Raw genomic sequence first — 25,394 nt, forward strand, 5'->3', positions numbered from 1 at the left:
ACGCTTCATCCAGTCCCAAACATGCTCAATGGGGGACAGATCCGGAGATCTTGCTGGCCAGGGTAGTTGACTTACACCTTCTAGAGCACGTTGGGTGGCACGGGATACATGCGGACGTGCATTGTCCTGTTGGAACAGCAAGTTCCCTTGCCGGTCTAGGAATGGTAGAACGATGGGTTTGATGACGGTTTGGATGTACCGTGCACTATTCAGTCTGCCCTCGACGATCACCAGTGGTGTACGGCCAGTGTAGGAGATCGCTCTCCACACCATGATGACGGGTGTTGGCCCTGTGTGCCTCGGTCTTATGCAGTCCTGATTGTGGCGCTCACCTGCACGGCGCCAAACACGCATACGACCATCATTGGCACCAAGGCAGAAGCGACTCTCATCGCTGAAGATGACACGTCTCCATTCGTCCCTCCGTTCACGCCTGTCGCGACACCACTGGAGGCGGGCTGCACGATGTTGGGGCGTGAGCGGAAGACGGCCTAACGGTGTGCGGGACCGTAGCCCAGCTTCATGGAGACGGTTGCGAATGGTCCTCGCCGATACCCCAGGAGCAACAGTGTCCCTAATTTGCTGGGAAGTGGCGGTGCGGTCCCCTACGGCACTGCGTAGGATCCTACGGTCTTGGCGTGCATCCGTGCGTCGCTGCGGTCCGGTCCCAGGTCGACGGGCACGTGCACCTTCCGCCGACCACTGGCGACAACATCGATGTACTGTGGAGACCTCACGCCCCACGTGTTGAGCAATTCGGCAGTACGTCCACCTGGCCTCCCGCATGCCCACTATACGCCCTCGCTCAAAGTCCGTCAACTGCACATACGGTTCACGTCCACGCTGTCGCGGCATGCTACCAGTGTTAAAGACTGCGATGGAGCTCCGTATGCCACGGCAAACTGGCTGACACTGACGGCGGCGGTGCACAAATGCTGCGCAGCTAGCGCCATTCGACGGCCAACACCGCGGTTCCTGATGTGTCCGCTGTGCCGTGCGTGTGATCATTGCTTGTACAGCCCTCTCGCAGTGTCCGGAGCAAGTATGGTGGGTCTGACACACCGGTGTCAATGTGTTCTTTTTTCCATTTCCAGGAGTGTAGTTGCCCCCGATATCTAATTCGTGTTCACTGCATTTCCCGAACACACTACAGCCTTACAGAACGGATGATTATTCAGTGCGTCTCAACACACGAGAAAATAAATTTTTAGCTTACTGTTTACGTATGAATTTACTCCTTACACATTAAGTTTACCATATGAATCAATTTTCAGAACTACGGGTAGTCAAGGAGAATAGAAAAAACGTAGTTGAGGTCATGATAAGTTCAAAAATTAATAGTCGGCGCTAAAACTTTTAATACGTGAAACTTCGTGGCAGTTTGGAACTGTATTCCGGACTGGGAGTCGAAGCCTAAACCCTGCCTTTCATGGAAACGCTCTTATTTCCTGAGCACATATCAGAATTTTTCTGGGACAAGTGTTTGTGCACACATTGCGGCAATGCCTAAAAGTTGTTGTCTAAGAACCCTTAACTTGAGTACTATGAAACTGAAAGAAGGGAACTGAACACTGAAGGAAAAAATCGAGTGACATGACCCAAGTAACTGAATCTCTTTGCTGGACTCTACAAGTCCAAATATATGTATTGATGTCGAAGACTTAGCAACAAAATTCCTCATGTATATCGGACGATTGTGTCGATGACGTCTGCACAACGTGACACTGTTGAAGAGAATTCTAACGATGATGGTAGATTGTCAGCGGTACCTGATACAACTTCCTGATATGTGAGTCTCCCTGATGGCTTACAACGCCGAACAGTAAAGCATTAGGTTCGAGCGAAAGAGAAATGTCATCTTGGTATATACGCCAAGTAATACCATTTACTTCTACTTCTTATAATCTTCATGTATATCATAAATGATGTGAGAAGGAAAATCTGGTACTAAGTGCAGTACATTTCAGTTCAAGTTTAACATAATTGGAAAAACTAACAGGTGCTCCATGAATCATGCTCATATTTCATTGTTATATCTTGGTATTTCATCTTTTCACTCTACAACATTACAGAAAGAGTGCGAGCTATCAAGGCTACATGTGGTCCACGGCACCCAAGTGTAGTTCCAGCGCGCAGGGTCCGATATGTCAGGATGGCTGTTGGACTCCTCCTGAGGTACCACCTGCTGCCAGAACTCCTCTAGTCTCTCCAGCAGCGTGTTGACGACGTCCTCGGGAACTTCCACATCTCCAGCCTCGCACGGGTCCTGCGTGATGTTGTAGACGCAGACGTCGGAGGCGTTGAGAAGCTGGCAGAGCGGCGTCTGTAGGCGGTCCGGGCAGGACACGGTGGCCTCGGCGCGCAGCCGCAGAATGTCCTCAGGGGAGGTGGACCCTCCCAGCACACTGGACACCGCCTGACCGGCCGGGCTCGCCAACACCTGCTCTGGACCATAGGCCGGCGTGGAGCGGTTGTTCTCCGCGCCACTCGCGCCCAGGTAGCCGGTACCAGCGGCGTTGTTCTGCACTCCTGTTTCACGAACAATAACCACAGGTGTTGTATAAAGGGTCTATAGAACTGCAACAATGTGCAGGGGTAGTGGATGCTGACATGAAATCGATAATTCTCTCTGTGCTGGTATGCAAAAAAGTGGGGATGATGAAAAAAAAAAGTACACCACGAAGATGACGAGCTACAGACGCGAAATTTAACCGACAGGAAGAAGATGCTGTGATATGCAAATGATTAGCTTCTCAGAGCATTCACACAAGGTTGGCACCTGTGGCGACACCTACAACATCGTGACATGACGAAAGTTTGAAACCCATTTCTCATACAGAAACAGCAGTTGACCTGCGTTGCCTGGTAAAATGTTGTTGTGATGCCTCGTCTAAGGGAGAGAAATGCGTACCATCACTTTTCCGACTTTGATAAAGGTCGGATTGTAGTCTATCGCGATTGCGGTTTATCGTATCGCGACACTGCTGCTCGCGTTGGTCGAGATCCGACTGTTAGCAGAATATGGAATCGGTGGGTTCAGGAGGGTAATACGGAACGCCGTGCTGGATCCCAACGTCCTCGTATCACTAGCAGTCGAGATGACAGGCATCTAATCGCCGTTGCTGTAACAGATCGTGCAGCCACGTCTCGATCCCTGAGCCTACAGATAGGGCCGTTTGCAAGACAACTATCTGTACGAACAGTTCGACGACGTTTGAAAAAATGGTTCAAATGACTCTGCAACTGCTTAAACCTAAGGACATCACACACACACATGCCCGAGGCAGGATTCGAACCTGCGACCGTAGTGGTCGTGCGGTTCCAGACTGTAGCGCCTAGAACCGCTCGGTCATCCCGGACGGCACGACATTTGCAGAAGCATTGACTATCAGCTCGGAGACCATGGTTGCGGTTACCCTTGACGCTGCAACACAGACAGGAGCGCCTGCGTTGGTGTACTCAACGACGAACTTGGATGCACGAATGGCAGAACGTAATTTTTTCGGATGAATCCAGTCTCTGTTTACAGCATCATGATGGTCTCATCCGTGTTTGGCGACATCGCGGTGGACGCACATTGGAAGCGTGTATTCGTCATCGCCCTACTGGCGTATCACCCGGTGTGAGTGTATGGGGCGCCATTGGTCATAAGTCTCGGTCACCTCTTGTTCGCATTAACGGCCCTTTAAACAGTGGCCGTTACATTTCAGATGGGTTACGACCCGTGGTTCTACCCTTCATTCGATTCCTGCGAAACCTCACATTTCAGCAGGATAATGCACGACCGCATGTTGCAGGTCCTGTACGGGCCTTTCTGGATACAGAAAATGTTCGACTGCTGCCCTGGCCAGCACATTCTCCAGATATCTCACCTATTGAAAACGTCTGGTCAATGGTGGCCGAGCAACTGGCTCGTCACAATACGCGAGTCACTAGTCTTGATGAACTGTGGTATCGTGTTGAAGCTGCATTGGCTGCTGTACCCGTACACACTATCCAAGCTCTGTTTGATTCAATGCCCAGGCGCATGAAGGCCGTTATTACGGCCAGAGGTGGTTGTTCTGGGTACTGATTTCTCAGTATCTATACATCCAAATTGCGTGAAAATGTAATCACATGTCAGTTACAGTATAACATATTTGTCCAATGAATACCCGTTTATCATCTGCATTTCTTCTTTATGTAGCAAATTTAGTGGCCGGTAGTGTTTCTACGACCACATGTCGTCGGCTGAGGACACAACGTGTTGCCCTTTAGACAACGTAAACACTGAGTCTGTGAGGATCAGAAATACATGAACACCCTGTAACAGATTTTTCACCTATTTATTCCCAGATATAGTTTACATTAACATGAATACCATGTTGACTTGTCATCAGCGTGTCTGTCATCCTGACGTGAATACGTAGACTTTTGAGTCATTCGACAAGTGGTAAACAATGGTCCGTCTTCGGGCAGTTATACAGCTTTCCCGCTGATAGTTGCACCTAGCTGTTGAGGCATTGTGTGGCTAGCGCCCATCGGTACCGACACACTTATTTTATCAGTGTTTCCGAGATGGTGGCAGCCATGAGCGTCCACACGAGCTAATGATGGATTAAAGTTAAGTATTCCAGCAGCTACGTACTTTTCTTTATAGCATTCACTACGTATCCTGTTTCAGACCTCACGCCATCCTGCGTGAGCTTATAGCGTGCATTTCGGCCTCCTCTAAATTAGTGTGCGTTGTGTTGGCTAATCTGCCGACACAACAAAAAGTATATCTGTCCACATGATGGAACTGCGTTCTTCTTCTCGAACCATCACCAACGTACAGTGTACGTTGTCTACTGGAAAGAAATGGCGCAATACCACAGCAAGAGATGTCCGTCTGTATCGCAATTTGATTCGCGTATAGACACCAACCGAAGGCGTAGATAATTCAAATTAATCACTAATTTTCTGACTTTGGCCTTAAGAATAAATTTCGTCCAATATCACATACTTAGCGATCGAATTTATTTTAAATAGAATCTGTCAAAGGGTATTTTCAATATTCAGAAATAGACCGGAAGGATCATTCGAAGGAAGGAAGTGTAGTAAGCATGAGTTCTAAAGTACATACCTTAAGAGCAACAGCACTTGTTAATCTTCACCACTGTAAAACATACCTCTTCTACTGAACAAGAGCTCTTTGTTGTTAATGTATGCGTTTTAGAGTCCAGGTCTGGTAGACTTTCTTTGCTTCGAATGGAAATGGAAATGCCGTGTGGCTAGGACCTCCCGTCGGGTAGGCCGTTCGCATGGTACAAGACTTTCGAGATGACGTCACTTCGGCAACTTGCGTGTCGATGGGGATGACATGATAATGATGAGAACAACACAACACCCAGTCCTGCCCGGAGAAAATCTCCGGCCCATCCGGGAATCGAACGCAGGCCGTGAAGTATGACCACTGGTCGGGCTGACCACTCAGTTACCAGGGCCGGACTTTCCTTTGAATGACCGCTGCTGTCATATCCCTGCATAATGATCTTTCTTCATAGGTAGAGCTGTGGTTAGGGTTTTGTGTAAGAATACTAGACTCGGAGAGTTCGATTTCGGCTCTAGGTGTAACTTCTTTTTTTTTTCCCTATTTTACATAGCTTGATATGACATTAGATTTCTTATTCTTCATACAGCACTTACAGCAAGCGTTATTGCAAAATACGTGAAGTTATTAAATACTAACGTAGAAAAGAGTGGACAGTGAAAGATATGCTGCCACTGACAGTGCATTAAAAAATTAGTAGTAACGACGTGTACACATGTTACATGTTTGCTTAACAACTCCATATTGAAAAATTTGGTATTTATGTCCTGCAGTAGATAATTTAGTTTTAATTTATTATTAGTCCTCTTTACAAATATTTCTGACATCTCTCATCAATAATTAGTCTCTTTAACGTCACTATGGCTTTTGTAGTAGGATGTGTTTCATTAAAGAAACAGCGTATGTTACAGCATCACTGGGGATCAAAATTATAAAGCAAAAAGTTACATCGAGACCCCGAATCTAGTTCACGAACTTGATGCATATTCTGACGTAAAACTGTCCTCACTATAGTATCTGAGCAGACCAGCCACAAAGTGTTGAAAGAAGACAGTTCTCGCTGATGTCTTCAGAGCTTTGCGAATTTGCTTTCATTTCCTACCGAAAATATGTACCGAGCGATATTTTGTTGGGGATATTTTTGTAATGTTAGTACACAAAGAATGGCTCTGTTACAGCCGAATGTGTGACTTTTGATTCTCCCATTATATACATATCATGTAGCATGCGTGTTGTTTTGCTGGGTGTCGTAAAATCTTTCTCCTTTGTGTTATGTGCAGTGTAGAATTTGCCTCAATCCTCCAAAACTAATGGGGGCAGGTAACGTCTTTATGAAGTAACCTCTGAAATGTTTGAGCACAAACTGAAATGGATAACGCGAAAATTATGGCCCTAGACATTACTTTTAAAGTAGATAAATTGAAAAACTGATATCTCCCTCTGACTAACTTTATCTGATGAATATATTTGTTATGACTTTGACCTGATGGCGGATATCTTCCTGGGCACAGATTACAAGCCTCTAGCTTAAAGTATGTGAAGTGGTCGGACAGGAACTATTATTTATAAACTAATTTAGGAGCTCAACTCATAAATGGGTAACAAAAACCTTTGGTAATTATCTCTGTCCACTCTCCTATCAGTTGAAATTGGTAATGAGCGTGCGGCATTGTGAGCCGGGAGTATGCCGTTCGGGGAAGTTCAGCCGCCGAGGGCAAGTACTTATTGCATTCGACGCCACATTGGGCGACTTGCGCGTCGGAGATGGGGGTGAAATGATGATGCGGACAACACAACACCCAATCCCAGAGCCGGAGAAAATCTGCTGCCCCAACTAGGAATCGTACCCGGGCCCCTTGGCGTGGGATCCCACCGTGCTGATGTAGTGGGACGCGAAATTGAAGCGTCACCCATCCACCAGTGTCAGCCCAGTTTGCAGGTGAATATAAGTTAATTTAGTGCTTTGTTTATGTATTTTTTGTAATATTTTGTAATGGTTGTGAATCGTCTAAATTTTTTGTATTTTTTTTTATATGTTTCATGTACGGAGAGGGCGGCGCAACGAACGGAGACAGCATCTTCGCTGCCGGGACCAGAGAGAAAATTGCTGGCCACTATACGTCGCGGGTCGACAGCCAAAGAGCAACAGAAGATCCTGGAACCGAGTTGTTGCATCGTGCTTCTAAAAATTGATAAATGAAAAATATGTAATCTTTTTGTACAACAATGATATCATAGGAAGTTTAATCTTATTGTAAATGTTCAGTCCTATCTTGTCAAGGCTCAGGTTCACGTCTGTATGTAGGAAGATAATAAACTAGTGGATCCTATTACAGTTGAAATACGTGTTCTGAGGATTTATTTATGAAGAATTATGTCAATTGATTAATAATATATTTGACAAGATTATTGAATTTTGACAGCGTTCATCGCAACTTTGAATCTCAAAAGTTTATTCAATGTGTGATTCTAATATCGATTAAATCAAGATAACATGTGTCAATATAATTTCTGAGGAGAAACAAACGAAATCTAAAATTGAAAAAGTTTACGAAAACCAATTGGCCCGAGGGCCTTAATTCTGTGCAAACGACTAAAATGATGTTTTACAGTTTCGTTCAAGAACCATTCTGAGACAATTTAAAAAGAATATAAATAATTTTGAAGTGGGTTGTAACTGACGTAGGTGACGAAGTCTACACATGGTCATATGTCGAAAGAAAATCATTTATAAAGAACTTACGTCGTTACACTACACCCAGCTAACGGGGGTGGACCCGTATGTTAAATTACAACTTGCACTCTTAATAATGTACTCTCTCCTGATGTTCAACGATAACTGACACCTATTTAATCGAATAAGTCTCGACCGGAACAGTGGCTGGAAGTTGGTGACTAAAACCCTTAAGTCCGCACCTTCATTTTCAGTGCAAGGAAGGTGAAGACAGGCAGTCGCCCTGGATTCCACAAGTGTGAAATCAAATTGAACTACTCGGTCGGTGCTGCGAGTTAAGCTCACCATAAAAACGACTGAGGTCCACTGCAGTCGTGCTGACCTCTCGTGAATACAGAGTCCTCAGCACCTTTGCCAGACTCCCAGATGTGTATGCCTCTACGGCGCTCCTACGCCAAGTCGATTAGGACGCACTCACATCCGAGCGCAATGTGAAGCCCGAGACTCTGGCGTCCTACCGCCGAGTCTTTCCAGCTGCGGTGCCTTACGCCGTGCGTATTACTTGTCGTCAAAGGTGCCAATAGCAAGTTTCAAAATTAGCAGCCACTGCAGTCCAATCACCTCCCACCGCTAGAGAACCGCGTCAAAAATACCGCGCCTTTCAATCTTCCAATGACAAATCTCTCTTCCTACCACAAGCATTCATTTCAGCACTACGATCTGACATCACACATCTTTACGTCAACCGCGCCTCCTCCCGCCAATATTCATGTCCTCGCAACCGGGTTCGAGAAATTCAGACAGGTCCGCTACAAGCCTAGGATTTGTTTCTTGTGACCTGTGCTTTCTACAAGCAGCAGACGCTAATCTTCAAAAGACGGCAGGAGTACATGGAAAGGCCAACCCGACTCCCTTACCCGTCGCCATAACGCTCTTAGCCGGGCCTTCGCCACAGGTAGTCACGCGCCGCCCCGTGTGTGTTCTGGCCCAACCTCACTTCCAGGACTCTTACAGCAAACAGGCCATGTTGCCGTCCAATGGTCACCAACTTGCTTGGCCAAAGCGTATCCTATTATTCCGTCTCAAACCCACTTCACCGCACGTTGTCACATACCCCAGAATCATCCATGATACATTAAAAACCGTCACCAGGTTCATAAGGGGAGATGTGCAAATGATACAGGACACCCTATTGCCAGTCACTGTGTTTAATAAAACCAAGAACATTTTTTATCTCGAATTTCCCTGCTTTCCTCCTCAGAGTGATAAACGCGTTCTAACTTTTGATGACACCAGCAAGTAAAATGCTTGATGCATTTCTAGCTGCGTGCCTTTCTGACTGTTCTTACAAGGGTAACTCCTCTTTCTGTCCCGAGCAGATTTAGTGTTAAAATGGCCCACTGGATAGCCTGTCAAAAACTGAACACAGATCGAGCATGAAAACAGGGAGAAAGTGCACTGGACTGTCAAAAAAGAAGCAAAATAGAAACATTGAATGATCCAGGCAACGTCGAGCGAGCTGCGGGAATCAGGACGTCGTAGTTGCGTGTTCAAGATGTTGGACTGCAAAGTGGGAGATCTTTGTTCAAATCTCGTTCAGGTCCGCATTTATTTTCGCAAAGTAATTGACTTTCCGTCCGGTGATTGACGTGTCTCTTCTCCTTCGATAGTCTTGTCAATTGTCATACTATACACTGGTTATCATCGTAGACTATGTCATGTGGTAAGAATATATTACCGTCGCAAGTGAATGTGATGAGTGGTGAGAGCACACGTGATGCGACATAGACAGACTTCACACGGAAATGAAAACAACAGTGAAACAAGTGTGAAGTATGTCACAACAGAGAAATTAAAGAGTCAAAACTTCCAGTAAGGAACATAAGAGTCATAATAGGTGGTACATGTGTAGATGAAATAGAAGTAACGTACGCCTGGAGGTCCCTGCCTTACAACTCGCTGTTGCAAAAGGACTTTACACCATAGCACAGACACAAATACGAATACAGCGGACAGGCATGTCAATGATCGGAGGAGCAGTTCTAAATTTTGTAAAAAAAAATAAAATAAAATAAGCGACGAAAAGAAAAGTACGGGAGCACGATAGAGTTTTGAACGCGGATCTACCCGTTCGCAGTCCAACACCGCGACCACACAACTGCGATGCTGCTGTAGCTGCTCAGAACCTCTCGGTGTTGTCATCTTAGACTTGGACCGTTCACCGTTTCGGGTTTGCTTCTTTCTCCAAGTTAATTGCACCACTTTTCTGTTTTCGTGCTTGAGCTGTATTCAGTTTCTGAAGGGCTATCCACTGACCATCTTACCCCGAATTTTGAGCGGAGTGCGATGGGGAGTTTCCCTCGTTAGATGACAGCTGATAGCATTCTTCCGGATAATCTCATCAGTTCCTGGCGTTGTTGCGTATTTTTTATCGAACTGACAGTAATGCTACGTGGTTCGCTAACAGTGTGACAAGGTACTCACCTTTCACGAGCTTCCAGTCGCCAATGCGGATTCCTCCGTTCTCGGCCCTCTCGTCTATATTGAGCAGCACCTCTGTGCGGGGTGACTCTCCGTTCGTTACGAGAGCGTCCCACAAGTTGACACCGTCCAGGTCTTCAGGAAGTGACGAAACATTTCCTCCTGCAAAGACATGTGGCTCAGAAATGTTTGCAGAGGACCTGTTCATTCAGAAAAATTCTTCTTCAATCCGTACTTCTCACAGAGGGAAATAGTCTAACCTGTTGCTTAAAGTTATAATTTTCGACTCGGTCAGTTGTTACGTTATCTGAAAATCTTGATTCAGTAACTATTCACACTCATTTTGGGCCACTCAGGCTAGTCACACTTCTCTATTTCTTTGAATGGCGAAGAATGGAGTAGTGGAGAGGGTGGGGGTGTTTCTTAGTCTTCTGAGTGGGTTGGTAATATCCGCCACGATTTCCTATCCTACACCTCCTGTCTGTCGTAGACTTCCTTCTTACATTCTCTTTTTTAGTCCTTTTCCGTATCGCTTATATCCTTCTTTTTTCAAAATACAGTCAATTCGCGGACCGCTTTTCTGTTTCTGCTGTCGCGCGACTGCAGACCAGAAACGACTGCATTCAGATACAGTAAAGGAGTGCTACTGAGCTGACGCATTGACAGTGCGGCGCGGTTTGTGTTGCGAAACAATCGCATCTTTTATCAGCGCATTTTACGTTGCACTGCTACATGGAAAACTGGTTCTCAGCCATCCCGTGACCAGTTGCAGCGTTCTTGTGGGAAGGCCAGTTCCCACAACACCGAGGTATGTTGAACACACAAACACAACCGCTGCTGGCCTTACAGTTTACAGATAAACACCCAGTAGTCTTATCTACAGGTTCTTAACGTGCATCAAAACCTTGATAGTTCACACTATCTGAACAAGAACGTTACAGCTCCGATTAACCAATATCCTAGGGACCAATCACTTCGCCTTGAAATGTTGTTCACTTTGACTTCGTTGAGGAACAATGGCCATTACTTTCATGTTTCTATTTCGAATCGCATATTACGAGTGCAGAGTTACATAAATACTAGTTCAGTACTGGGCGTTGCCCAGATGTGTATGTATTCCATCCTTCTATTAGTCCATGTCCTTCCCGCTCTCTCTGTCTATCGACAGCCCCTCTCTCTATACGTACTTCCTCTATCGCCACTCTGTGTTCATCTCCTCCTGCTCCTCTCCCTACTCTCCCCACACATCTCCTACTGCCTCGTCATTTTGACAAAGTGCTCCTTCACCTCTGTCCACCTGCTGCTTTGTTCATCTCCTTCCTCCCACTAAATCCATCTCCTCTTTTCCCTTAATGGTCAGCCTTCTCCTTCCCTTCTCTCTCTTCCACTCCTCGTCCCCCTTGCACCGTTCATCTCCTCCCCTTTCCTTCCCAGTCCATTCTCCTCATTATTTCCCTCACTGTCCGTCTCTTCTTTCCCCTTTCCATTTTCTCCACCCCCACCCCTCTTGTCTTCCCCCCATCTCTCTGCCAGTGTCTTCTTCGCCTCCTCAATGTCCAGCTCCTCCTCTTTCCTTTCTATCTCCTTGCGGTGTCCGTGATGAGAGGTTACACCTGAAATTTGGTATTCTCGACACACTTTTGACACCGTGGGTCTCGGAACGATTTACCATTTGGAACGTCGTCCCAAGCGCCTGTCTTCAACTACCATTCCGCGTTCACAGTCTGTTATTCCCGTCGTGCGGCCATGATCAGGTCGCAAAACCTTTTCACATTTATCACCTGAGTACAAACAACAGCTCTGCCACTGCACTGCCCTTTCATACCTCGTGTAAGCGACACCACCGCCATCTATATACACTCCTGGAAATTGAAATAAGAACACCGTGAATTCATTGTCCCAGGAAGGGGAAACTTTATTGACACATTCCTGGGGTCGGATACATCACATGATCACACTGACAGAACCACAGGCACATAGACACAGGCAACAGAGCATGCACAACGTCGGCACTAGTACAGTGTATATCCACCTTTCGCAGCAATGCAGGCTGCTATTCTCCCATGGAGACGATCGTAGAGATGCTGGATGTAGTCCTGTGGAACGGCTTGCCATGCCATTTCCACCTGGCGCCTCAGTTGGACCAGCGTTCGTGCTGGACGTGCAGACCGCGTGAGACGACGCTTCATCCAGTCCCAAACATGCTCAATGGAGGACAGATCCGGAGATCTTGTTGGCCAGGGTAGTTGACTTACACCTTCTAGAGCACGTTGGGTGGCACGGGATACATGCGGACGTGCATTGTCCTATTGGAACAGCAAGTTCTCTTGCCGGTCTAGGAATGGTAGAACGATGGGTTCGATGACGGTTTGATGGACCGTGCACTATTCAGTGTCACCTCGACGGTCACCAGTGGTGTACGGCCAGTGTAGGAGATCGCTCCCCACACCATGATGCCGGGTGTTGGCCCTGTGTGCCTCGGTCGTATGCAGTCCTGATTGTGGCGCTCACCTGCACGGCGCCAAATACGCATACGACCATCATTGGCACCAAGGCAGAAGCGACTCTCATCGCTGAAGACGACACGTCTCCATTCGTCCCTCCATTCACGCCTGTCGCGACACCACTGGAGGCGCGCTGCACGATGTTGGGGCGTGAGCGGAAGACAGCCTAACGGTGTGCGGGACCGTAGCCCAGCTTCATGGAGACGGTTGCGAATGGTCCTCGCCGATACCCCAGGAGCAACAGTGTCCCTAATTTGCTGGGAAGTGGCGGTGCGGTCCCCTACGGCACTGCGTAGTATCCTACGGTCTTGGCGTGCATCCGTGCGTCGCTGCGGTCCGGTCCCAGGTCGACGGGCACGTGCACCTTCCGCCGACCACTGGCGACAACATCGATGTACTGTGGAGACCTCACGCCCCACGTGTTGAGCAATTCGGCCGTACGTCCACCCGGCCTCCCGCATGCCCACTATACGCCCTCGCTCAAAGTCCGTCAACTGCACATACGGTTCACGTCCACGCTGTCGCGGCATGCTACCAGTGTTAAAGACTGTGATGGAGCTCCGTATGCCACGGCAAACTGGCTGACACTGACGGCGGCGGTGCACAAATGCTGCGCAGCTAGCGCCATTCGACGGCCAACACCGCGGTTCCTGGTGTGTCCGCTGTGCCGTGCGTGTGATCATTACTTGTACAGCCCTCTCGCAGTGTCCGGAGCAAGTATGGTGGATCTGACACACCGGTGTCAATGTGTTCTTTTTTCCATTTCTAGGAGTGTATGTGCATTCGCTACCCCATGACTTGTCACCCCATTGTAAGATCTCGATTGACACACTGGACGTGTGTGTGACGAAATGGGGTCTTCCTCATATTTTATTACATTTATCAAAGTACTGCCAGAATTTCGAATCCTAAACCCACTGGTTCTGTCAGTAACTAGAGCGCGTATTGGTGTAGTCTACCGTTTTGACACGGACCTCTCATTCTGTCAACTTGGTGGCCTAATTCCTATCAACAGTCTAGCTGCTGTGCTGCCGCCGTTAACACCACCGGCAGGAAAGAAGTTTCAGCAAAACGCGCATCTATTTCCTTTATGTATTCTATGAGGTGCACAAGAACCAATACAGGGTATTCAAATGAACACTTATTATCACTGAGGGACCTGAACATTGTGCAACGTAACACCGAAATCGATTGAAAATAATCTAGGGACAATAAATGTATCTGAATGTGTCATCCTAACTGCACAAGATACAGTAACAACTCGCGCCACATGATGTGCTGGAAGATGTGCTTGCCGAAGTGTGAGGATTGTTATGAACGAATGAAACGTGATCATCATCATTTCCTTTGGGCCTTTGTCCCACTTCAAAGCGGGGTCGGCCTAGTTGATACTACTTGCCAATGTTAGTGTCAGAGGGTGGCAGGATGCCCTTCCTGTCGCTACCCTGAATCCCCTGGAACGGAATTAGTGTACCCCAGGTGTCTGCATCTAGTGTGAACCATGAAACAGTGCGAAGGTTTTCGAATGTCTGCCAGTCGTTTTAAATGAGGCGGAATGTGGGAACCAGCCCGGTATTCACCTAGCGGGATGTGGAAAGCCGCCTAACACCATACCAGTCCTCTTCGTTAATGCTCAAGGCGGATTCGATCTGGGGCCGGCGCGCCTACCCAAGTTCAAGAAGCAGCGCATTGGCGCTTTCGGCTAGCCTAGCGCGTAACGAATGAAACGCGATAGCATTAAGAAATCGACAAATGTAAACCTAATTTGGGAAACCTCCACAAACGGTGTGTTATAGTGTTGCTACCATATACAATTTACATTAATGATCTAATGGAAAATAATGGGCGTGTCATAAGCCTATTCGAGACTTAAAGAGGAATGACCACATAAAAAAAAGGCTTTGAAAAGTAAATGCCGTAGTGGGCTTCAACGGGAGAATCAGAAAGAAATGTAATTCATGCACGAAACAAGTGGCTTCCGAAACACTCCTTCGACCTATTCTTGAGTACTACTCAACTTTCGACAGTGATGGACCCTATAAGAGAGGCGCTGTTCTTTACGGAGGGCGCACAGTCCACGAACATCTGGGCAAAATATTCCTTCTGCCCAACTACATTTTACGAAATAATCACGACGAGAAAGTCAATAAGATTTCGTACGGAGCCTCAAATAATAATTCCTATGCTCCATTCATAAAACGAACTGAAACAGCTGGGAAAGACGATGGTACCAGATATATCTTCCGCCACAAACTAATAATTGGCTTAAGGAGTACAAATGTAGATGTATATGTAGAGATTCGCCATGTGCTTTATCTAGAGTACAGTATTATATGACGAATGTTAAGTTTATTCCATTAAATATAATTTTGAACTGAATTTTTAATCGCGTATGCTTCCAGCCCTCTTCGAGTACCAAACATCTATGATGTACACAAACAGACTGAAAAGACTGAAAATTTTAACAAGGCTAGGATTCCAACACTGGTCTCCCGCTCAATAGACAGATGCGCCAACCACTAACCCACCCAGGCACAGAGGCTGTGCTCAACTGCGCGGACAAACCAAATACGCCTGCTGACGTTCTGTTTCAATACAGGTGGAGAACCCCCGCAAAGCTGTTCGAGTTTAGGAGGAATACCAAGTGGACTGAAGCGTGAATGGGAATTTGCATTGAGGAGGGATGCGTATTAGGGCAGTCTGTATACTTGTGGAAAGACCTGGACTCGAATCCCGACCTCGCTACAGATTTTCATTTGTCGCTTCAGTCTGTATGTATACATTAATATATGAAATTTAATCATATACAGTCGAAATAAAGCGGAAAAATTCTTCGATAGTTTTGAAATGTTGTTGTGGAAAGGAGTGCTCAAAGTTGAGTGGGCTCAGAGAATGACGACTGAAGAAACACTCTAAGAACACGAAAGTAAAGACAACTAATGGAAATGACGATGAAAAGTAAGGTATACTGAAGAGAAGTTGACGGCAAGGAAAAATTTTCATAGAAAGATTCCATGGAAGAGAGGAATGAGAAAGAGAACACTTAGAAATCTCGATAACATTAAAACGCACGATTTTATGAGCAGATTGAGGAAAATGCCAATGACAGATGAAACTGAATTTTCTCTAGCCGATAACTCTCGTAAAACAGAAGTGCTAAAGAGAAACAGACACAAATGAGTTGCAGTATAATTGTTTCCCAGTGTAGAGCCCAGAAACGCAATATCTGTATAACCGGAGCCCGAAGTGGAACTCAGTGATGCAAGCCACTGCAGTACTGGTGTCCTCTCAACTTAAAGTTTTTAAGGGGCTACGGAAAGGCTCAAAATCATGAAAAGTTCAACTTTTACTTTTTTGCGTTTTCTGAATCTGCAGACTATTACCTTTTAATAGATATATAATTTATTCAATTCCGAAGACTACAACTATTTTTAATTTTTTTTTAAATGTGTTCTACATGGGCGTGACCCACTGTGGCACTGTTAAACTGCTGTCAAATAGTGTTATTATTAACGTCCGTGTTCATCAGGTACATTTTAGTGATGTGAGATAAAGTATGTGTTGTGGCTAACCTGTGATGGTTCAATATATATCGCTGGTGTGATTGTCGATTGTTTCATGTTTATTTACTCTGTCGTTATCCCGAAAATATTCATAATTAATTCTGTTTCTTGAGTCTCTGTTTTGTTGAAGTATAATAATGAGTAAAAGTAAAGTTGCTGTTGCGACTTTCAATGATGGCAACATTGTAAGGTGCAGGGTATTTAGAAATATGGGAATGAAGATAGGTTCTAACATGGTACGAGCGATGCTTGCTTTAGACAAGGAACGCCTTCGGGCTGCAGACAGGACTGTAAAGAGTCTATATATACAAGCAAGAGTAAACAGGAGGAGGAACAAGAGGAAGCTGGAGGAGGAGTTTGCAGAGGATGAAGATAATCCATCCTATGGACCTGGAATGCACTAAAAAGTTAATCCAATCTTTGACGCTCGATTCCCAAAACTTTTATTTTCTCATACTGATTACATGTTTTCTAAGGATCTTCCAAACATATTTGTTTCAAACTTTCAGTAAATGTTACACAGTACCTTCTGCATAGTTTAACACATCCTTTTTCCAAAAAAATGTATATTTTTAAATATATAAATAAAAAATTGCAAAAAAAATGTTGTGAATTTTCATTACAATTGAAAAAAAAAATCATCTTTAATAACTGAACAAAATTTTGTAAAATCCGTGTGTTAAGTTGTAGCCCATATTCCAATAAATAATCTGTAAAAAGTTTATCTTCCTACCTCAAATACTTTGTGAGGAAAGATGTAATTTATAAGGGTTTAAATGGTTCAAATGGGTCTGAGCACTATGGGACTTAACATCTATGGTCATCAGTCCCCTAGAACTTAGAACTACTTAAACCTAACTAACCTAAGGACAGCACACAACACCCAGCCATCACGAGGCAGAGAAAATCCCTGACCCCGCCGGGAATCGAACCCGGGAACCCGTGCGTGGGAAGCCAGAATGCTACCGCACGACCACGAGATGCGTGCAAATTTATAAGCGTTATTTTAACATTGCAAGTATAGGGCGTTCCGGAGCCCCTTAAGGACGACTTTCTTGTAGGTACGTCTTAGCCGCCGAGAACAAAAGATAAGCACTCACCTGCAGCAGCGTAGAACGTGGGCAGCCAATCGGAGACGTGCATCAGCTGCTGGGACACCCTGGGCGTGTTCTGCAGCAGCGGACTCCACACCAGGGCCGGAGATCGCACACCGCCTTCCCACAGCGTCGCTTTCAACTGGAAAGGACCACATGTACTGATAACTACAACTTGTATCGAGCCGCATGGTAAAGTCAGTGCCCGAAAATCTAAGAATAGTGGGATCGAAGATTTTCGCTCTGCCTTCAGTCTTCCTTTCAGCTCTCAACGACGTGAACATTCGCCAAGAACGACAGGTGATTCCGATTTCACTCAGAATTATTCGTAGGACTACTGGGTAGATTCTGACCACGCAAATAAGTGGAATCCAAGCCAAAGACCTGCACTAGGCCTTTCCGGCATACGAAGTTAGTATTTTTACTACATCTTGTAGCTCGTCTTTACTTTTCCTTTCATGATAATGAAAACAAAATGATACAGGAACATGGATTCACACATTCCTCACATGAGAGATTTACACATTTCACTCACATTTCCACGGATGTCTTTGATAATCGACTTCCATTTGGATCTCATCCAGAGAATAATAGCGCTGTATACCGTACAACTTAAAAGAAACCGCTATTGCCAGTTAGTGAGAAAGGGTAATTGTGTAGGCGTCTCAGTTTTTTACAAACCAGATCACAAGGTTTTGTTTCGGTTTCGGCATTATTTTTTCGCGCCTATAAATGTTTGCTGTAGCACTGTTTACTGTAAATAAACTTCCACTTGAAGATATATTGCTGAAGACACCGCCTTGATGATACTTTGTAGTCTCATTAGATACCATACATGCATACTTACTGCCTAAAATAAGACATCAGTATTTATTGTGGGGTGGAGAAACGTTCTCCTTGTACTTGTTATTTTATTAGTTTATTAAAGGAAAGGGCAATATTGTACCTCTGAACTGTTTGTTCTTCATCAAATTGCCCGTAGAGCCATTCGGATTGAGCCCATGAATCATTCTGCTAAAATGTTGTATCGTGACTTATTGTTGCGTCTTCAAACACTTGTTGACGTCAGAAACGTATGAGAGCTGGCAATTTTATCCGATATGGCGTAATGTGTATTTATTTTAAGCTTCTAGCATTTGATGTGGAAAACGGAGCTTATAACACCAAATTTGTAATCTATGTACTTGTTAGTACAGTGTTTTTTTTTTCTCCTGCACAAGCTCCAAATCAGAAATGCAGATATCTAGGTGCTTAAATATTTTAACATTCGCTGTGTGAAGTTAATGTTCTGTAATCACAAATAGTGCTAGGGAGCTGTAATACAGGCTGTATGAAAAAGAATCATCCGATTTTTAAAAAATCATAACTTTTATGTTATTTTGAGATATGTGCGTGAACGACGTACTGTTGGAAAAGAAAACTCTTGAGTTTTGTTCCCGCTAGGTAGCAGTAGTGTGCGCCCAGTTCAGTTCTAGTACAAATTATGTCGGGACAACAGAAAGGGTTTTATGTTCTTCGTTTTGCGCAGTGCGGGTCAGTAATAACTGTTCAACGTGACTTTCGTACTAGATATGGCGTGGAGTCTCCTACAGCACAGAACATTATACGATGGCATGAACAATTCCGAGAAGCAGGTAATTCCGAGAAACAAGTTGTTTGTGTAAAGGCAAATCGCCGTCCCTTGACACAGACATCGAACGCATCCGCCATAGTTTTACAAGGAATCCGCAAAAATCCGTTCGCCATTCAACTCGACAGCTCGACATGCCTCTGATGTCCATCTGGCGTGTGTTGCGTCGGCGTTTGCAGATGAAACCATACGACATTCAACTACTGAAAGCTCTTCGTCAAGGTGACAAACAATAACGTGCAGAGTTCTGTAACTTCTTTCTTGACAAGATGGAAAATGACTGTTTTGTTCCATGCTTAGTCTTTAATGACGAGGGACCATTCCATTTAAATGGAAAGGTGAACCGTCATAATGTGAGAACATGAGGTACGGAACAATCACAAGAAATTGTACAATATAAGAGGGATTCTCAAAAATTTAATGTGATTGTGTAGTTTCATGGGAAAAGGTGGATGGTCGATTTTTCTTCGCCAAGAACACTGTTACAGAAAGCACAAGTCTCGATGTGCTTCACAGCTTTCTTTCCCCAAAGTTGGAGACTGATTCGAACGACTTCACTTACCAACAGGATGGGGCACCGCCACACTGGCATCTGAAAGTGTGAGAATCTTTAAATCAAAGGATTACTGAACGATGGATCCGTCGCACTGAACCAAATGATTCAGCCTTACATTACTGGACTCTAATGTCACCAGACCTGACTATGTTTAATTATTTCTCGTGGCGGTTTATAATAGACTCTCTTTATGTGCCTGTTCAAAAAATGGCTCTGAGCACTATGGGACTCAAATTCTCAGGTCATTAGTCCCCTAGAACTTAGAACTAGTTAAACCAAACTAACCTAAGGACATCACACACATCCATGCCCGAGGCAGGATTCAAACCTGAGACCGTAGCAGTCCCGCGGTTCCAGACAGCGCCGCCTAGAACCGCACGGTCACTTCGGCTGGCTTATGTGCCTGTCACCAACAACAATGCATGAACTGAGACATCGCGTATTGGCAGCTGTGGAAGCTGTAACTCAAAGCATGCTCACTGCAATGAGGGAACAATCTGAATACCGCATTGACATATACCCTGCCGCACATACTACAATGCGGCAACCATCATAATGAAAGAATCTCACGATGCAGAGCAGCCTAGATCAGTGGTTCCCAACAGGTGGTCCACGGACCCCCAAGGTGTCCGCGAGCTATGCCAGAGGGGTCCGCAAGATGATATTAGAATAAAAAAATATATATTAAATATATTTCGTTCGATAACAGATTTTTTGTTTTGCCGCTTCCTACATGAGCAGTTTTAGCGAACTCTAACGTCTGCGTCTAGCGTTTTCCTAGAGCCAACTGACACTAGCACACTCTAGCGCAAACTAGAATTAGATAGAGGCAAATAGTTCTGCTGTATGCCGTTGGACTGCCCGCGCATCCTCTTTGCAGCTGACAACTGACAGTCACTTTACACAGAAACTCGCATTACAGACGACAGTAGGCCATTGTTAATTTACTGCCAGTGCTTTCACATACCATGTTGTTTACATATTCAATATTCTGTATTAAAACAGTGTTTGTAAAGCGTTGTTTTTCGCGGAAGCTACAGTTCACCTAGTTAAAAATGGACCGTCAGTGTAAAAGTGGTTCGTTAAAACGAGAAAGGCCTACAGATGAACAGGAAGATAATGCATTTGATGTTCAAGCAAGTAACTCAGTGACTCTCGAACCGAAGTTGTCAGTGTCCATTGAACATATTCCCCGGCGTCTCTTGAACCTAACCCTTCCAAGATCAGTGTTAAGCTTACTGGGAAAATTAGAAAATATAACTCTGATTACTTGGAAATCGGTTTACGTTCACTGAACCTGACCAACTGCTTAAACCTCAATGTGTAATTTGCTATGAAAGCCTTTCGAATAAATGTACGAAGCCAGCAAAACTCCGGCGCCATCTTGAAACAAAGCACCCAGAGTACAAAAGTAAGTCATTAGATTTTTTTCAAAATAAATTAGGAGTGTTGGAAACACCTCGTAAAACAATTACCAAAAACTATGATGCAAATGTAAATCAAAATGCAACCCTTGCGTCTTACGTGCTTGTTGCTAAATGTGGGAAAAACCACACAATTGCTAAGGAACTTATACTGCCATCAGCAATAATGTTAGGTGATGTAGCTGCTAAGGTAATACGAACTGTCCCGCTCTCAAATAATACTGTACATAGACGAATTACTGAATGGAAGTTAACATCCAAGAAACGTAGCTGGCTAGACTTTGCATGAGTTACATATACGCTCTACAATTGTATGAAAGCACAGACCTATCAAAAAAAGCTGTAATGTTGGTTTTCGCACGATTCTTGTGGGAGGACCAAGTGTTTAAAGATTTCCTACTGCATACAACAGCAGACGATATTTTTACTCCACTGAATAATTATCTCATTGAACACGATGTCACCTGGAAACCATGTGTAGGCTTGTCGATGTATGGAGTAAAGTCAATGACTGGCAAAAAAAAACAGGACTTGTAGCTCGTATCAAAGCAGTAGCCCCTGAGGTGAAATGGAATCACTGTTGTATCCATCGTGAAGCCTTAGTAGCCAAAAGATTGCCTGAACCTTTGCAAAAGATACTTAACGAAGTAGTTCAAATCATCAACTACATTAAAACTCTAAATCTGCGATCCAGATTATTTTCTTTGCTGTGTAAAGAAATCGGCAGTGAGCATGAGCAACTTATTCATACGGAGGGAAGATGGCGTTTTCGAGGTAGGATCTCGTCAAGATTTTTGGAACTTAGAGACGAAGTTCGTGTCTTCCTTCTTGACACAAAGTACGCGAGTTTTCTCACTAACTTCTCTTGGCTTTGCACAGTTCCGTACTTAGCTGATGTGTTTGAACACTTGAATGTGTTAAACTTGAGTTTACAAGGAAAAAATGTAGACATGTTCAAAGTTGAGGATAAGATTAGTGCTATGGTCAAAAAATGTCAGATCTGGGCGTCAAGGATAGAATACGAGTCACTAACTAACTTTTCTACTTTAAAACAATTCTTGGAGTCATCAGAGGAGAGTTTGCCTAACAATATCACGATCAATGTAGCCGAGCATCTACGCAGCCTAGCCACCAGTTTTAGAGAGTATTTCCATGAATCTGACCCTGACGACAGATGGATTTGAAATCCCTTCAGCTGTGAAACAATGGGCAAAATCCAAGGCCTCACTGAAGAAGAGCAAGATCAACTTGTGGATCTGTGCAGCTGTGGTACGAGGATAAACATTTTCATCGGTGATAAAATTACAGACTTCTGGGCATCAGCACGCAAGGACTACAAGAAACTTGGAGATAATGCAATGAAAAAGATCCTTCCATTTGCAACCACATATCGGTGTGAGCAAGCATTTTCTTCCATGTGTTTAATGAAAAACAAATATAGGAATCGGTTCGACATGCGGTCGGATTTCAGAGTGAAAGTTTCAAGTTTGGAACCTAATTTTCAGAAATAATGGACTCAAAGGTCAGATTGAAATCATCTCCTTAAGAACTGAATATTAATACTAACTGTATATTGATGTAGTACTCTGTTGTTTTTGTATTTTTTCAAATAAATAATACCTTGTATGAAATTAGTGTTTTCTTATTTTCCGCACATGTCTACTCAATGCAATCTCAAGTGTAGTACATTTGAAAGACGAATACACTCAGTTTTAATTTTTTACTGTCATTTTCAGTTCATACTCAATTTTTTTAAGGAGTTTGCTATACTAAACACCAAGATTTGAAGACAAAGATTTTGAGCAATAATCAAAAATTTAACAATAACAATGATGGCTAAATTGAAAAAGTTGTAAGCTCAATATTTTTTCTATAATGAATATGTCAATGTTTTTTCTAAGTAATAGAAATATAGAAAATAGAAAATGTGTAAAAGGACTCTTAATTTGGCTTTTTTAGGTACTTGATACTGTGATAAGTCAAGGTATCAATCATGCTCGATGAGGGAGCCCTCGAGAAAATTTTGTTGGGAACCCCTGGCCTAGGCAATCAAGAGTACTGAAACTAATAGGAACCCACAACATGTTGAAGACAAGGCTACAACAGGCAACTAGAACTTCAAGTACAAAGCTGAGGAATCTTACCCACATCGAAGGTTCAATCAGGATTCCTTCACCATTATGCAGCGTGCGTGCAGTGCATCTCAAGGGGGTCATATAAAACACCTTTTAAAATGTATGAAAAAGGAACTATTTGAGTTTCCCGTTCGACAAAAAACAAATTTCATTGCATGTGTCTGTTAGTTTGAAAAATATAGACGTGCCAAATCGGATGATCCTCTTTTATAGATCCTGTATTTATCTAGTAGCCATTCCACACTTCCAGAAGCATTTACGAGCAATTGGGACGTATAACAGAGGTCTTTGTACCTCGGTATTGTGTTTCGTACGTTCCACAGCAGTTTGGGCGAAACACGGTCACCATATTGGCTTTGGCCATTCTATGTCTCTCTAGCCACGTTCTAGCACGCCTGCTTCCTAGTGGTGCTTTCCGTAGCTATGCTACGGCATGTATTATAGATCAAAACTTGCCGATATGCTATTGTAACGTGGCTCCATTCCGCTGTGAGCTCTGTCTGCAACAGCATTGAAGCACTATGCCTCGTCGACGTGTCTATCGTCATCGCCGTCACCGCATGCCAGTTAACAAACACATAATTAGCCTGTAAACTAAACTTGGAACCAATGGCACTGCACAATCAGTTATTCTTAATGGTCCTATTTTTTTTTTCGTGGATCTCGATTTAACTGCTTTCATGAGTTAACGTAAGCTCGATTGTTTCAAGTTTAAGGAAGACGATGATGTAGGAAACTTTTATTTTGTTTGTACGTAATTAATTTCCTGAGCTAATATGCTGTACAAAATATGCGCTGAAGGACACAGTAGGTGTGAAAGCATTTTGAGGCGACATGGCCACTTTACGGAAGGCTCTCGACGGAAAGGGATATATGGCTAGCGAGAAGCTTCCAGACGCGTACGAGGAGGCATACGGACGCCGGTTCTGAAGGTAAGACGTAAAATACCTGCGTAGACACCTCTGCCCTGGAAAAATGGAACAACCCGTTTTTCCAGGTGTGGGTAGATGCAAAGTGGTGAGACGATTTTGAAGACCTAAGAAGTGTTCCTCTTTGAGTTTTGGAGCCAGACCTGAGGTTAGGAGCAGAAAGATGTCGGCGCTGGGCTTCGCACTCCTCCTCCTCCTGTCATCATCACACAATACGCACATTCACTACAATGATGTACACTAAACAGATACACATACGATGCAACGCTTACATACAGTGACCAAGGAGATCATTCTGTGCAGGACGAAAACTGTCCTATTAAACTATCCTTTTGGCTATCCCAGCCAACAGTGCCGTATGACACTTCTTTCCTTATCATTTTTATGTACGATTTTCGAACTATATTGTAGACAGATGACGCTGTACAGGATAGAGTAAATGGTGGCTCGGATTATGAACACGTACAATGGGGACATCTTATGAAACATGACGCACACTTACTACTTGGGCAGCGTACCTTGAGGAGGAAAATTTGTTTTAATTTTCCCTTGTTGCACAGCTTTCCTCATTCCTATGACGTGAGGCTTAGGCAGCAAACCTGAAAGTGGCCTAACATTCTTGACACCTTGTAGGTTATCTCTACTGTAAAACCACATTTTATTTCCTTATTTTTCAGTGTACCATTTTGTTTCATTTCTGCAGACATTATGTACCATTCAGGGAATAGAGCGGTACTGCAAATCACACACAGATTGGAGAAAGATTTCATTTCCGACGCTGGCTGAGGGATCCCGTGGACCATATATCGTTGCCAGTGGAAGGTGTGAGAAACTGTCGCTAGACATGAGAACGACTGCTACGTAAGCCTTGCAAGGCAGGCCCCATAATCAGAGGAAACAACGCGACGTATAGGCGTCGTACTGAAATACCTCAGCACAGAGCAGCAGCAGAGATGAGCTGGAGGTACGGCCGCTTATGTCTGGTGTTTGACGCACAGCAAAACACCTGAGGGTTACGTCGCCCAGTAGAGTACTCAAATGTACCCAAAGTTTAAATTTAGACCGAATAACGCTGTATTATGTTAATTAATGTTACTTGGAAGCGGTAGACCAAGTTAAAAACTTGAGAAGGGCGACCTAAATGGAACACCAAATGGCCCTAGGGAACTTGGATATTCCAGAGAATAGCGATATGTTTCCTTTTGCAAAATCTAGGGGAGGACCAGTTACTGGAAAGAGTCAAACTGTAGGAAATGAGGAGCAGGAAATACGAGTAGATAGTTTAAAGTGAACAGAAAACATAGCTGAGTCACGCAAACAGTTGTTACTGGGT

At 44.3% G+C, this 25,394-nt stretch overlaps 1 protein-coding gene across 1 annotated transcript in view; it reads right to left on the reverse strand.

Annotated features, from left to right (window-relative positions):
* Positions 1–1,962: 1,962 nt before the first annotated feature.
* Positions 1,963–25,394, reverse strand: part of LOC126174741 (arylsulfatase B-like) — a 107,384-nt gene continuing 83,952 nt past the window's right edge. Inside the window, exons 7-9 of the mRNA XM_049921061.1 lie at positions 17,394–17,529; positions 10,230–10,388; positions 1,963–2,529 (exon numbers count right to left, since the gene is read on the reverse strand). Of these exons, the coding sequence (XP_049777018.1) occupies positions 2,054–2,529; positions 10,230–10,388; positions 17,394–17,529 (771 nt within the window). The 3' untranslated portion in view covers positions 1,963–2,053. The remainder of the gene's footprint in view (positions 2,530–10,229; positions 10,389–17,393; positions 17,530–25,394) is intronic.

The sequence above is a fragment of the Schistocerca cancellata genome, chromosome 3 (assembly GCF_023864275.1).
Source record: "Schistocerca cancellata isolate TAMUIC-IGC-003103 chromosome 3, iqSchCanc2.1, whole genome shotgun sequence".
In the NCBI taxonomy this organism is placed as follows: domain Eukaryota; kingdom Metazoa; phylum Arthropoda; class Insecta; order Orthoptera; family Acrididae; genus Schistocerca; species Schistocerca cancellata.